Below are 15,834 nucleotides of genomic sequence, written 5' to 3'. Positions count from 1 at the left end.
ATTCGGTCGACACCGGAACGAAGTCTTGCGATTATGCAAAAAAGCACCGTATTCTAGTGCGGCTATATCACGTTCAACTGGGGTTTTAATTCGACTAAAGTCCTGACTAAAGACTGGAAGAAAATACGCCGCATTGGATGAGCACTTCAGCGGCTTCAGATCTAGAGCCTACATAGTTTTCTTTCTAATAATATCCGCAAGTAGCGCTGCATGATCTTTACAACAAAAACGGCAATAGTTATTAAGGTGCCAAAATTATATGATTACTTTGGCATGGTATTATCCACGTTCGAAGATCTGTCATTTTCATTCATTTCATCATCATCATCATTTCAGCCACAGGACGTCCACTGCTGAACTTAGGCCTCCCCCAATGACTTCCACATTGCACGGTTGGTAGCGGCCTGCATCCAGCGCCTTCCCGCTACCTTTATCACGTCGTCGGTCCACCTTGTGGGTGGACGTCCCACGCTGCGTTTTCATTCATTTATTATTTTCTTAAAGTGCCGGAAAAAAAATAGTTTCTAGCTGTCCCAGCAACTTCGTCAATAAAAAGTTGTCTTGTCTTATCTTTAAAATCGTAATATTAATTTCTGAACGTATCCTGTTTGACACCTAATAATATTATTTGACATAGCTGGCTCGGCGAATTTCGGCAAATTAATTTTGACATTGCAGAATATGACTTTTGATAGGTTTATCATAGAATTCGGCGGGGATATCCTCACGGAGGAAGTTCGAAAAATAGCGGAACAAGATCTTATAATAATGCAAGGCCGAAGCTGTAACGCGCGTGCTCCTACGTGTAATCCGGCGAGTATACAATAAATAGTAATGTCTGGTAAATAGTGGTAATACGTATCGTTCGTTCGTTCGTTTCAGCCGAAAAGACGTCCACTGCTGGACAAAGGCCTCCCCCAAGGATTTCCACGAAGACCTATCCTGCACCGCTCGCATACAGGCACCTCCCGCGACCTTCACCAGATCGTCGGTCCACCTAGTGGGAGGCCTGCCCACGCTACGTCTTTCGGCTCGTGGTCGCCACTCAAGAACTTTCCTGCCCCAGCGGCCATCAGCTCTACGAGCTATGTGCCCCGCCCCGTCTATGTCTATATGCGCTACGATTACAGGGTATCATTTTGCATAGTCGCAAGACTTCACTCCGCTGCTGTCAAATCATTGTCGCATAATGTTATCGCAATGTGTGTGGCCCTTGGCCAAATCACAGAAGCCTATGCGAAGAAAGAGCACTTGAATGACAATGAAAATCAGGGTTACCATTTTGTAAGATCTCCTCACTATTGAGGGTAACAAAGTAACATTAATAATCTAGCCATTAATTACGTTTATTACCTATACGAGAAAGTAAAGCAACATGCGGTTTTATTTTAATTTGTAAAATATTTGTAACAGTTTGTTCTAAGTTTAGTTTTACAACAGTATTGCTGTTTCAGCTGTCACTGTGAAGCTTTGGGAAAATAAATAAATAGAAAAAATATTAACATAAATATTTATTTAAGTTTTTATGTTCATTATCATAATATAATGCCAATTTAAGTTACACTGTGTGACAGTCTTTGACACTAAACAAACTCTTCAGCTTAATAATACCTACCTACAGGGCGTTTTTATAGTTACTCTTGCTGATGAAACAAGAAGGGTTGATTCTACTACTGAAATACAACTACTTTTCTTACAGGACCAATATCAAATTCTCAAAAAAATTCACATCCTCATGATGGTGATAATTTCTATGGAGAGGTTTTTTTTATATTCGGTCTCTTGGGATAAGTTATTCCATTTGAGCAGTAGAATTAATCCTTTTTATTTGGTCACATATAAAAATAACACAAGTGTTTAGGAAAACTTCTTCTTTGGTATGGTATCACCACGGAGTTATAATGGCGGCAACTCTGTATCACTGACTTGTAACTTTCAAACAGTATGAATAATAAGGGCACCACATTGGTTTTCTTTCTGAAAAAAGGCTTTCACTTTTAGTACTAACCCTTTAGCACTATTTCATTGAAATAAAAATACAATAAACGCACAGAAGACTGAAATTGAGTCAACTGACGTGACATTTATAATTTGTTGACATTATGACAGTTTGAGAAGACTGGGGATTGAAAAAGTTTTAATTGAAAAAGTAAAATGACAATTTATTAAAACGATTCACAAGGATATAATCGATTAAAAATATTTATAAAATGTTCTGATACTTGCCTGTAGCGATTATCCAATCCTGGTTTCTACTGAAAAACTACCTCGTTGCAAGATTTTAATAAAATAATAAAATCTTTTTCTTCTCTTTCACAATATATAAAAGTTCATTTGGTCTATTATTATACATGTGCTATGAATGAGGGTTTTCGCGATTGAAAAATCCGCGAGATGGCAATACGTAGACGTTAGGTCCAAATGCAGCATGATTGGTGGATTTTGACATATCTGTCAATGTCATGTCAAAAATAACCAATCATGCAGCATTTAGACCTCACGTCTACGTATTGCCATCTGGCGGATTTTTCAATCGCGAAAACCCTCATTGGCATAGATTATGAGAGACTGGCAACTATACTAGGTTGATATATGTTTCTCTCACTTCAACTGGCATTGGATTCAACATCGGATTCTGACACTTTTACAGTTATGATACCATGAATATCAGTTTATGGTCCTAATTATTTTTATTTTATTTACGACCTTCGACCAGTTGGACACTTTAAATAGCTTCTTGTAATAGTGTCAATATCTTTTTAGCTTTTAACGCAAATCTAGTCTTCAAAGCAGTGTAATCGATTTATTTTATTTTCAAAATCGATATTTTATTGTCTATGATGGCCGCAGGAACATCACTATACCATGGACTCCCAGCAATAAAGTACGGTAATGCCTTGTACAGATTTTATCGGCAAAAATTATGGAACTTGATAGGTTTTAGACCATGCCACGCACCAAAACGTCCGGAAGTTGTAATAGTATTATAGAATAAACGTTAAAAGACTTATTTATTTAATTTTTCAATGCTTCAGTGTCCATTAGAATGAAAGGGTGCTTAATGTATTAAAAAAATTAGAAAATAATTATGATGGGTTAATGTTTTTGGGCGGTTTTTAGGCGATTTCTGACAATGTCCTTTCACCTGCTTTTTCAATCAAACTTTTCCAATCCAGTACCTAAACCAGACTAACAGAACACCTTCAAACATTCAGGACTACCGCAATCGTGTTTGCCCACCAACTAACTGCTCTAACACAAGCAAATAAAGGCGACCGCTCACTTGCAACTTTTTCCACTGTATCCGGCCGATGCACCGGCTCGCGTTGCGCCAGGCCAGCTTCGCTCCGAACACCAATTCTGAAGTTTTCAATTGATATGTGCCTTTTTCTTTTAATTCCGATTTCACTTGTTCCAGCCGCGCGGTGTGCGAGTCTGTGTTTTCTCTGAAAAATGGTTTATTTGTTGTTTCAACATAGAATTGTAACAGGTGGAATTGGAAAATAGCTTTATCAGTTAGGTATTCTCATCGGGTAGTTATTTTACTAATCGTTTCAGTCAAATGAAGTCCACTGCTGGACAAAGGCAAATGGATCCACAACGACGCCACCCTATGGAGTTTTGCGCTGCTGGCAACTAAGTGCTTCCCGTGACCTTTACAAACCGTGATTTTTCATATTTTCTAACATCGCACTCATAACTATGAGACCCGAAAAATGTTAACTTTAAGAGTTTATGTGCCCTAGTAAGGGCCTATGTACTGAATAAACTATTTGAATTTGAAAAGTAGATAAATTATAAAAACCGTATTCTTACCTTCGTATTGAAGCAAAATACTGTTTCAGGAACGACTGAGCCTCTTGGTACACCTCCTCGGAGGTGCGAGGGCTGTTGCCTCTGCCCGGAATGTCCATTATGCTGGATTGACAAAGTTTTTCTGTACATTTTGTGTTCTGTAACAAAGAAATATCATTAATTGTAATACCTACCAGTAGGTATAATACTATTTAACAAATATTCTAACGTCTGAAGTCTTTTTTGACTTCTCTATTATTAGTCAAAGTTTAAAAAAGTTAGCTTTTTCAAGCATTCCATTTTGTAAATATCATGAAGGGCTTTTTAAATCTATTTCAATGTCAGCCAGTCCTTACAGTGTTAGCTGGCCTGAAAAGACTCTATAAAGGTGCAAATGTAAATATAACATAGACAGAATATCGAAGCTGTTTATAGGATAAAGCTGGGGTACAGTGTGTGTGAAATCTTAAGTTGAAATTCATTGTACACTATCAGTATTTGGATGTACGTCATTCAGTTCAACTGACCGTGAATGTGCATCTTTAAAAGGATTTTTTGTTGAAGGATGCTTTTTTCAGAGTATATTCCATCTTTAGATCCGTTACCTAGTAACAATGGACTATTAAGTACTGTTATTTACTGGGAAATCATATGAATGGCTTCGGCGTAACTCGCTTGCGTTATTATAATTGCTAGAGTTATTGTTCGCTCGTGTCATTGGAAGTAATCAAGGTGGACATTGGCACTTATTTAAATTAGCACAGGGAAAACCAATTAGTACGTCAGATGCAATGGCGCTTGGAACTTCTGAAGACACCTTCAGGTGGTGGAAGGTTATTTCTAGGCCTAGACAAGTTTACCCAGCTCGAGAATATCGCTCTGATGATATTTTCGGAAATATTCTCAATCTGAAGAATATTCGCCATTCGAGCTTGCTGATTGCAGTTTGCCGAGCATTTTTGTCGGCAGATAGTTTAGTCGGGCAGTTAATCAGTATAGGCATGGTATGGAAGTGCGCACATTACATCGATTGATTCTTCATACAAATTAGAATCGGGCCCAACTATCGGCCAACTAAAAATCGGCGGTCTGCGCCTAGGCTATAAAGCGCCACATAATCCTGTTTAACTTATCTTAAGCTGTATTAAAATCTCAGGTCAGTATTGATTCTGACTATTATCCTCATTAAGTCAAAACTAATTAAAAATAAAAATGATTTTTTTGAAGTTTAGTTTGACGCTTATCTAAGCATTGTTCGCCATCGCTGTACGCCGGTTGATCGCGTGTGATCGCGTTGGTTTGTCCGAACCTTAACAGTATTGGCTCTTTGTGATTTTTAGGTTTTAGCTTCTGTGTGACGAGCACGCCGAAGATTTTTCTGAAGTATGAACTTTTCTATTAAGCTATGCTAAAAATCTTAGTTAAGAACCCGGGTGATAGTGTACCACGTGTTTGCAATAGGTATAATCAATCTAAGCACGTATTAACACAGCGCCCCATCAAGCAGAATAGCGCTAAGTGCACAATACGGAATCAAGCACGGATAATCTTGGCAGATCACATTATGAATACTAAATTGCTATGTGCTCAGCGGACTGAGTTAGTGTCTGCCTGTGTAGACACAGCACTATTAATATATTGACTAAGGTACACTAGTAAATGACCTGTTCAAACGTCATTGTACGGATGATGGCACATGGAGCTCAACACTAAATCTAGTGTGTTTGTAATACTCGTAGATGTTATTTTGTTATGTGCTGGTGACTGGCGACTGTACAAAAGCTATTCAGCTTAATAGCGTGAACTACTACTTACGCCATCTAAGGTTACGAATTCGAATTCGGCGGGGGTCATACTCGTACTTAGTAATCTTAGTATGATGAATATAATTATTGAATAACTAGATTACAAGGCAAACTTTGTACCGCCTATAATATTATTCGGAAATAATGTAGGATTCTAATGATGAAAGAATTTTATAAATTGGTGGAGTAGTTTTGGAGTCCATTCAAAACAAACAAACAATCTCTTTGTAATACCACAGGTAATACTAACTTAAGGTAGGTATAAAAAGGGTTAGTGTGTATTTTCTCACATATGTTGGTGTCATGCAATTAGTTAAATCATTAGTCGCTTGCTTCAAACGAATCATCCATGACTGGCATAAAATTGCCATGTTTAACTGTGTGTTTAATTTTGGATGATAATTGACTCCACCTACGCTCTATTGTTAACATAGCCCTCTACTAATAAAAACTAAGACAAATAATGAATTGAAATATTTTTGTGTATCGTGCGGGTTGATAGCCTTAAGTGCGTAGCCTACTATCAAATCAAAATAAGAATCCTATGTAGATTATTATAGGCGCTATTTTGCAATAAAAATATACAGTCTGACAGCATAATAATATGCTGTTGACTGAGGGACAATAACCCAGAGTTATTCGAAGCATGCAACCACTTTTTTACAGTCAGTCTGTTAGTTAGTTAGGTACTTTTTGACTATTCACTATTGATACTATTGATTTATTTAAGAATCTCACATTAGAAGCTCTCCGCTATAATGCCATCCTTAACCAATATCAACAAATCCTGTGAATATCTATTGATTTACAATAATAAGAAATTAAACCATTTCATGTAGGCCGCCACCGCGTAAGGCACTTGTCCCACCCCGGGCGAGTAAGCGACTAAATATTATCAGCTATTTCCTCAAGTTGTTAAGTCAAACAACACATTTCACCCGTTTTATATCTGGAATTAAGAAAATTTGCTAATGAGACAGACGATCCTGTATCCTGTCCTGTAAAGGACAAATGACGACCGGGTGATCTTTCAGCGTCCATTCAGGAAGCATCGCTCAGCGAATTTGTAGTTGACAGCTCTTGTCACTATAAGATGCTAGTAGAGAGAGACCTACGATAGCTGGGTGAAAAATCAGTGATTTATTTTAATTATTAATTATATTTTTTTGACACAAACTCTACATGTAAGTATTAAACGTTTCGAGAAAATAGTATTTTTTTACTCGCTGCCTCGTCGGCGGTGGGTCGGATCCTAAAAGCACATTTTCCGTGACGTGTCACATCAAACACATACAAATCAGAGCGATAACGCCACTGATAAACCTAACACGATTACACTAGCCGGTAATGCACGATATGTCCATTATTTATAATACGGAGCGAATCGATGAGCAATATTCGGTACCTACGTGAAAGTAAACACTGATAGAACTGTTATCTTTTTCGAAATAATACGGAATGAATGAGTATATTTTGCACTTTATAAAACTTGTGTAGAGATGAAAAAACTGAGGTATACATCCATGTGAATGAAACATTAATATACAGTGTGAGTCACGTTAAAGTGTACATATGAAAATAGATGAAACTTGACCTATTTTTATCGACAAAAAAGAGGTCAAAAAATTGTTGAGATTTTTTTTTAATTTTTTATAGATTTTTTTTCTTCCAATTACTTATTGTAAAGAAAACGTAATAACTTTTAAACTAAGCGGTATATCCTGATAAAATAAAAACAGTAATAATGCTAAATAACAGGCGATACTAAAAAAATACATAAAATACACAAAAAATGCCAACAAATAATAAAAAAATTTTGAAAAAAAATCTGCTTTTAAATTCGTGTTTTTTTGGTTATTTGATAAATTTCTCCAAAAAATGCCCCTATAACAGATGGTTTTTATTACTTTTTATTATTCTCTATCGTATTATCTTTGTAAAACCAAAATCGCATGTCTCTATGCCTATCACAACATTTACTATGAACGTTTGAACAAAGGCCTGCCACAACATTATTCTCCGCTACAGGTAGAGACAATTTTGATTTGAACTAAAATGCTTATTTTACTTCGAAATCTTTTTTTTTTATTTGAAATTTAACTTGTCTTTATCAAAATACAAATCTAGAGCCATTTTCAGTTTCGTTGATAACGAAGCTTTGAATGGCGCGCCCGGAGAGGCTTAGTTCAAACGATCATTGCAAACGTTGTGATAGGGATAGAGACATGAGTGATTTTTGGTTTTACGAAGGTAATACGATAGAAAATAATACAAAGTAATAAAAACCACCGGTTATAGGGGCATTTTTTGGAGAAATTTATCAAATAACCAATAAAACACGAATTTTAAAGCAGATTTTTTTCAAAAAGTTTCATTTTTTTATTATTTGTTGGCATTTTTTGTGTATTTTATGAATTTTTTTAGTATCGGCTGTTATTTAGCATTATTACTGTTTTTATTTTATCAGGATATACCGCTTAGTTTAAAAGTTATTACGTTTTCTTTACAATAAGTAATTGGAAGAAAAAAAATTCTATAAAAAATTTAAAAAAAATCTCAAAAATTTTTTTACCTCTTTTTTGTCGATCAAAATAGGTCTAGTTTCATTTATTTTCATATGTACACTTTAACGTGACTCACACTGTATTATACGGTCTCATCCTGAAACGGATGGAAGGAAGGTTTATCAAAATGTACTGTAAACGAAGTTTAATTATTGTAACAAAACATTTTAATTCTCATTTTTTTCCTTTTTCATCACATCCCATCCATTAAGGTATTGAAAAGATATACAGGGTGTTAGGTAAATGGGTATATGAGCCGACACTAGCCCATGTTAACATGGGCATATAAATGGTATGGTGAAGTCAGAAATTTGATATCATCATTTTAATTTTTTTAATTTTCATATAAAATTAATTTTATAAAATCCGATTTGTATGAAAAATAAAATAATTAAAATGAAGATATAAATTTTCTGACTTCACCATACCATTTATATGACCATGTTAACATGGGCTAGTGTCGGCTCATATACCCATTTACCTAACACCCTGTATAGTATTAACTCTAACATAGAAATGATAATCAAGGGACTTCCCAATTTATAAAAATACTTACTTATTTTCATAACAATTAAAATATCTTTTAATATAGGAATTTTCAATCTCGTCACTGATTGGAATTTTTAACAATTAAGCTCGGCTTAATTAAAATAACCAATTAGTGACATTCTAAACACATTTATGTTGCATATTTATTACAAAATTATACAAATGGCCAAAATAGAGTTGTTTGCTCCTTTTTGGGAAAATTTTAAATAACATGAGGTTAATAAAAGAGTCAACAACAGATTATGTCGTAACATAAATTAAAATTTTATGTCTTATTTAAGTAGTGGTAATTTTTTGGTTTTTTTAAGGGACATAATGAATTACCTACGCACAGGGAAATATATTTTTTGTGCAGGTGATAGAAATTTTATTTAAAATCCATGTGTTATTTTAGAAACTTGCTTCGAATTTTTACTATCAACCCAACGATCATAATTATTTGTGTTAGAAGCCTCCCAGGTTGCACCCACGACCTGTGTTTTAGAATCACATAGATATTTCTATTTATTTATATAAATTTATGTTATGTATATTGTAGACCGTTATTGTGACGCCTTCACCCTTAATTAATTATTAAAGTATACAAGACGTGGCAAGCAAATTTTAGGGCAGACCCTTCTCCAGTCGACTGACGACTTAGGGGACTAAAAATATCTATAAAAGGTAACGAAAAAGATATCCTTACTATAAAGCTATTCAAAATTATTTTTTATACGTCTCTAATATTTTTACCACACAATTTACGTCATTCTTCTCATAATGATTATGATCTTATATCCGTTGGCTAGTTTTTAAAGCTCTATGATACGGTATTTGAATTCCCGAACGTTTTGGGTTTTTCCTGCTGATACAAATTAGTAACGGTTCCAATGCCTTCTATAACGCTAATGGCCGGTCATACTATTTCTGATCCTAGGACTTTGACTTCAATAGATTCCAAACAATAGACCTGAAGAATGCAAGTTTTTTCAAAATGATATTAGGATCTGTCTGCACGAGGTCACTGCCATGTGTTACAAATACATAATTATTTGATCGAGTTAAGGTGAGTATACACTAGAGCATTTTCTCGAGCATTCCTATGTAATGAAACGTTGTTACGAATGGTACAATACAGGTAAAATGTACGACGTTTAGTTCGTGAAAAGGCGATTTTTTATGGGACCTCCTGTCCTCCGCAAACAACCAGACGGATCACCTGATGGTACACTAGATCTCGTAGAGCTCGAATATCGTACAGCGGCTCTGTTCTGTTACAAGTAAATGATCTGGTTTATCCTCACCTTAAGTTTGCCAGTCACCTTTCCTAGAAGCCTTTTGGTTCCTAATCGAGATAATTTGTATCACTTTTTTATCAAGACATTGGGGTCTATTCTGAAATTGGCAATTTTATCGACTGTTTCCGTCTTGCTCACTATTAGTAATTTAACAGAGACAGATAGAGTCGGAGTCGGACTGATCGAAATAGTTTTGCAGTCTCATGTAAGAAGTACCTACCTAAGTTTTAGATGTAAAACGACATTGTATTTGAGATAAGACTGATCGAACGGGGTATTCAAAGAGTGACTATATGATTTAAGATGTCGATAGCCATGTCATTTATAATCATTATCGTGAATCATTGGACGTATATTTAATTATCTTGCCTGAGATATAAGTTTTCGTCTGGTTTTTATAACATTTAATTAATTTAAATTGTTTAGTTGATTAAATAGTGTGAATTACAGTTGGTTAGTGTTTAAAATCTTCCTTATTTCTTTACCTGCCACTGCCAGACAGATAAATCACTTATATTCCGCGCCAATAGACTTCAGCAATCTTGCAAACGAATAAAATTTTGGAAAAGTGAAAAATAAAAAATAAATCCTTCCAAAATTCATCTCTCTACTGTTGTTGTCCTTTAAGATTTTTACAATATTGTGATTACTGTGTGAAATAGGTCCCTTATTTTTATCACTGATACTGATTCAATAGATTTTGTGAAGATAGATATCTAATTTTAACATGTTAACGCTGAAAAAACCACAACCTCAAGACCCTGAATGTTGAAATATCAGCTAATTCCATAATAATAATATGTGCCTAGAATTTTATAATTTAATTATTTTCGAGTGTATTGTTTAAAAACTATGAGCTTAACTGTTTTGGAAAGCAAAAAATAAGGTCTAAATGTATAAAAAACACCTTAGCACTTATTCCTTAAGCCTATGGCCGATAGTTGGATCGATTTCCAATTTGTATGAAGAATCGGCCAACTAAAAGTTGGTGGTCTGAGCCTAGGCTAAATCTCATTAAAACCAAATTAAACCATTAACCCATCAACCGGACATCACTAGCATGAAATTCAATCGCGAGCCGCCGGCGTATTTCCCGCATCCTGCCCATCAGCCAGTGTTGCCATGAGCAAAAAATAAATGTTGCCGTCATTTAAATAAAAAACCGGTTAATAGCTATCATTGTAAGAGTAATCGATGTTACTGTGAACTCTATCAGATGGACAATAGGTTCATTGTAGATATAGGTTGTAATGTGGGAGGGATCACGTGCTGTGAATGACATTATAATGGCACGTGCTTTTGTCTTCTGTACATTGATAAATTTACTTCTTTTGATGATTGAAATGAAATTCAAGTCGTAAAAATGTTTCCGAATTAAGTAGCGATAGTAGACTATTTTTATCTTTTCTACCTATTTATATGAAGAATGAGTGGGTAAATACAAAAGATATTCCCATAATGTGATAAGGAATGCTATTTTTAATGTAAGATAATAAAAGATAATTTTCAGAATGTGTAAACACAGGAAAAATGTTGTTTCAAAAGTTTTTATATATCTGTATACAAAGCAATCATTAATTTCGTCAATTCACACATCGCCGAAATAGCTCAGTTGGGAGAGCGTTAGACTGAAGATCTAAAGGTCCCCGGTTCAATCCCGGGTTTCGGCAAGAATACTTTTTGTATTTTTTTATTCGTGTTATTATATTAACTTTTTCAATTATTTTTATTCCTATAATATTTTATTTCAAATTTAATGAACCAAAATAAAATAATTCTTTTTATACTATCGATTTGTTTGTTTGTGCCTAAATCACTGCACAAATGTAGTAAAAAATAAAATTATTGTAAAACCTAACCAAATAAAGTAAATATTCGTGGGATACCTACCGAATGACTGTGACAAACAAACAAGTGTACCCGTAAAGCCAATACCCTTGTAGGATATAGCATTTATCCTACAAGGAAACTATAGTAACGGCTTAAAATGAAACAGGTTTTAATTCTCGGTCAATAACTGTTTGACATAATGAGTAAATATTACCTTAACCAGTCTGCCGGCGGAATGAGTAAAGGTGAAACAAGTTACGTCATCGTATTAAATTGCATGTTAACTTGAACTTGACCGTATTGGTGAGGCACGCTTCAAAGGTGCGCTTGCGCATCTCTTTCTTGGAAATAAACGCAGTTTTAGTTTATTGTTAGGCGTCATTTGCCAACAAGTGTTGGACTGGCTGACTTGAGAATCGAGGAACGCCTGGTTTGAATATAATTTCTTCTCTATCTACGAATTTATCTACAGCTAGCGGTCTGCCCTGGCAGGGTACATTTTAAACATTATGTATTTTAAAAAATATGCCTATGTTAATCAGAAAAAGTATGTGGATTCTAATGATGAAATAATTTTACATTAGTTTGGTTAAAAATCCTATGATTCAGACCACAGACTGAAACAACTTATGCCCATTGCCCACATACATAGGACTCAGGCACCCAATATACTCGTACACCTGATGCTGATATAAATTGGTATTTCAAACATTGTCATTTTGTTAGCAGGTGTCAACACTTTAACGCTAATTGACAGCTAGAACATGTTGTAGAAATGAAATGATATCAGTTAATAGATAGAAAAACAATAACAGAGTTAAATTATCAGCTGTAGGTATTAATAAATCAACTGAATACTCCTTTCAAACTCAAGCAAGGATTCAAATCTGTTTATGGTGCAATTTCACGTTCTTAAATCTATTTTTCTGTGTAAATAACTTAATATAGTCAGCGACAAGTACTTAGTTCGTGACATACAAAGTGGCCAAAAAGTTGAAAAGACAACCTTATTCAAATTGTAACAAAGACGCGTTGCGAACTTTTTGGCTACTTAGGGCAGTCTTTCCCAAAGTGGGCGATAACGCCCCCTTGTGGGCGCTGCAGGCTTAAAGGGGGGCCGTAAGAGACCCAGAAAAAAATCGGGACGTTGTGTAGAGGCTTGGGAGGCGTCATTTACTAGGAGGACTCTTAGACACTGACTGAGCTCGACTCTTGACTGCAAAAATGGGGGGCGCTAAAAATAATTTATTCTCAAAGTGGGCAGTAGATTAAATAAGTTTGGGAACCACTGACTTAGGGTGTCACGAACTATTTGACGCAGACTGTAACACTGTTAGATTTTCTCTTTCGTGTGGGTTGTATGTAACACTAACGGCCGCCCGCGACTTCGTACGCGTGGATCCCGTTTTACCCCCTTAGGTTTGGGCTGTGCGTTGATAGATCACTATGTCAGTCAGTCAGTCACCTGTGAGTTATATATATTTAGATTTTTATAAACCACGGCAGTTTCTATTAAGGAACAAAGCATTAAAATCATGATCGCACATCTTTGACTCTCTAAACCCTTTCTCTATTCTACGTCGTGATATTTAAATTCATATTCCAGACAATGTATGGTAATTGAAATATCATTACTATCTAATAATTGAAACCTTCAATTGGCTTTAATCAATGCGTGAGACAGTGCAATGACAAGGGGCAAGGGGCAGGGAAGATCCCCAATCATGTGCATTATTATGTCTTATAAGATTACCTTTGAGTATACTATAGAAGCTGTGCATTAATGTGTCTTATATGACCTTTGAGTAATACACTTAGAAGTTAAGCCTTCTCTCGGTCGACTGGTTTTGGAAAAGCAGAGGCTTATAAACTGCAGGTAAGATGAAAGACTCATCTTAATCATAAGGGATTCCCTTTTTCGTCTAGGTAATTTAGTATTTTTTTCTTCGAGTCTTCGATACACGAACAACATTATTTTGCATTATTACTATTTAAATAGTTTTTATCCCCGATTTGAATGGGTAACGAAGCGATATCGAAATAGAATCTGTCATAAATGTTGCAGTCTAGTGACCCAGGTAAACTATCGCATTATCGAATATTTTCTTCAAATCAACTAACTTGTATATCAGTAAGAAGTATTATCTATAATACCTGTATTTTCTTATTGTAAGCTTTGGATTACTTAATTATTTTGTTTTTTGTACAGTCACGGAATGAAAAGGTTCGTCAGTTTTCAAATTGATTCCTTCAACGAATCGCGAGCACATATTACCTTTTGAAACTATGTTACAGAATAATCTCAAATTAGAGAAAATAATCTTTAACTGTTCGTCAGTAAAGTTCAAAATTATTCAGATCAAAGTTGTTTGACGATTTATCTTGTCAAGAAGATTATTATGATTGATAAACTAAAACCTTCATGTTGGTTCAACCTGCCATTATTATGTCTATTAAATAAAAAAAACTATTGTCAATTGGTCAATGTCATCATTGCATTGCACTGATGTGATAGAAAAATAAACAAGCAAAACCTTATTCGTCAGTAAACGTCATATTTATTTAAATGTTAGCAGCACTGTTTCTTGCACTGTTATGTTGGCAGGTTTGACTCTTTGGTGCAAGCGAAAACCGACACTAAGGTGACGAACCTTTTCATTCCGCGACTGTACATACTTTCTTTATAATGAAAGCTCTTGATGCTTATATTAAACGTACTTAATGCGTGTGATCAGTACCAATGTAACTGGATGGGATTTTTTCCCAGCGAGTAAAAGGGACTCGTTTGGGTGTGAGTGTGACTCATTGGGAACAAGCGAAATTAACACCTGGATAAATGTAAGGCCGAAGGTAAATTGGATTAGGGGGATCTTGTGTACTAGATAATCACTGCTTTTGATGGAGCAGATCGGTTTACGTACATAATTGATTCCGTTAGTTTAGGAGTTTATCCGCTATTTGCATAGCATCCCTACAGCCTCACAGGGTAGGTACTTATCAAACTGAGCCAGCAGACTTAGGCAATTTGGGAAACATGGGAATTTTGCTGAATTCCTGGCGTCAACTCAGTCTTTGGCGCTAATTCAAAATTCAAATTCAAATATTTTATTTAGTACATAGGCCGTTTCTAGGGCACTTATAGGTACACGTCCCAAATATAGCTTGCCCTACCACCACTTCGGGACAACATAATATGGGCTGGTGCTGAGAAGAAGTGGCGGAAAAATCTCAGTCACCTTTGTCAGCCTCTTTTTCAATAAAATACAGTAAATAATTCCGTCATGGCGCAACAAAATTAAGCTTTTTCCGTATATCATTGACTTTTTCCTTGATAAAGAGTTTAAAGAGCCTATTTCACCGATCCAATGGAAGTTAGTTCTGATCGCGGTTTACGTTCGCACCGGTTTCACCGGCTTCGTTCACTAAAACTTAGATTAGCTTTGACAAATAATGAACGAGTGCGTACAAAGTGTTGCCTTTGTGTCGTCGTTTGACTGAAACGAACGAACGAACGAACCTAATTTGTGTACCGCTACAGGTACACAAATTAGGCCTGGGAATCGAATCTACAGCCTCCGAGTTCACCACGGAAGCGAACACAATGAATCGAAGCCATAAAACGATACTATGGGAATGACCCCGAGTGATTGGTAGATAATTATGCACATGTATTGTTACGTTTCGGAACCCTTGGCGCTAATTAAGGCTAAACTAATTAACGCGAACGTGAATGGAAACGTTTAAGATGGGGAGATATAGACTAAATAATTGCAGGTCAACATTTGTACAGATGACAGCGCATTTGACTATACATTTTTGTTTAAAAATGGCATCTATTTACAACTACTTAAGAGACTTCATGTTCAACTTGATATGCTGTCGTTTGTACGAGTACATTAATTTACACCCCTGTATTAACTGATTGCGTAAATAATGACTCAACAAATACTTTTGGTAGTTACATTTTTGTCATGAAAGCTTCATAAACGAAAGATTTTAACTGAAAATCCACGC

General features: G+C 35.4%; 1 protein-coding gene and 1 non-coding gene across 3 annotated transcripts in view; one reads left to right on the top strand and one right to left on the bottom strand.

Moving 5' to 3' along the window:
• LOC135071700 (nitric oxide synthase-like) overlaps nt 1-15,834 on the bottom strand; it is a 52,044-nt gene that overhangs the window by 13,060 nt on the left and 23,150 nt on the right. For both annotated transcript variants that reach the window (XM_063965478.1, XM_063965477.1), the window contains 2 exons: nt 3,817-3,953; nt 3,284-3,446 (listed from right to left, as the gene is read on the bottom strand). In XM_063965478.1, coding sequence (XP_063821548.1) covers nt 3,284-3,446; nt 3,817-3,953 — 300 coding nt within the window. The remainder of the gene's footprint in view (nt 1-3,283; nt 3,447-3,816; nt 3,954-15,834) is intronic.
• Trnaf-gaa (transfer RNA phenylalanine (anticodon GAA)) lies at nt 11,588-11,660 on the top strand. Its single transcript has one exon. It is a non-coding gene; the product is annotated as a tRNA-Phe (tRNA).

Source organism: Ostrinia nubilalis, chromosome 5 (assembly GCF_963855985.1).
Source record: "Ostrinia nubilalis chromosome 5, ilOstNubi1.1, whole genome shotgun sequence".
In the NCBI taxonomy this organism is placed as follows: domain Eukaryota; kingdom Metazoa; phylum Arthropoda; class Insecta; order Lepidoptera; family Crambidae; genus Ostrinia; species Ostrinia nubilalis.
This window is presented reverse-complemented; position numbering and strand designations above follow the sequence as displayed.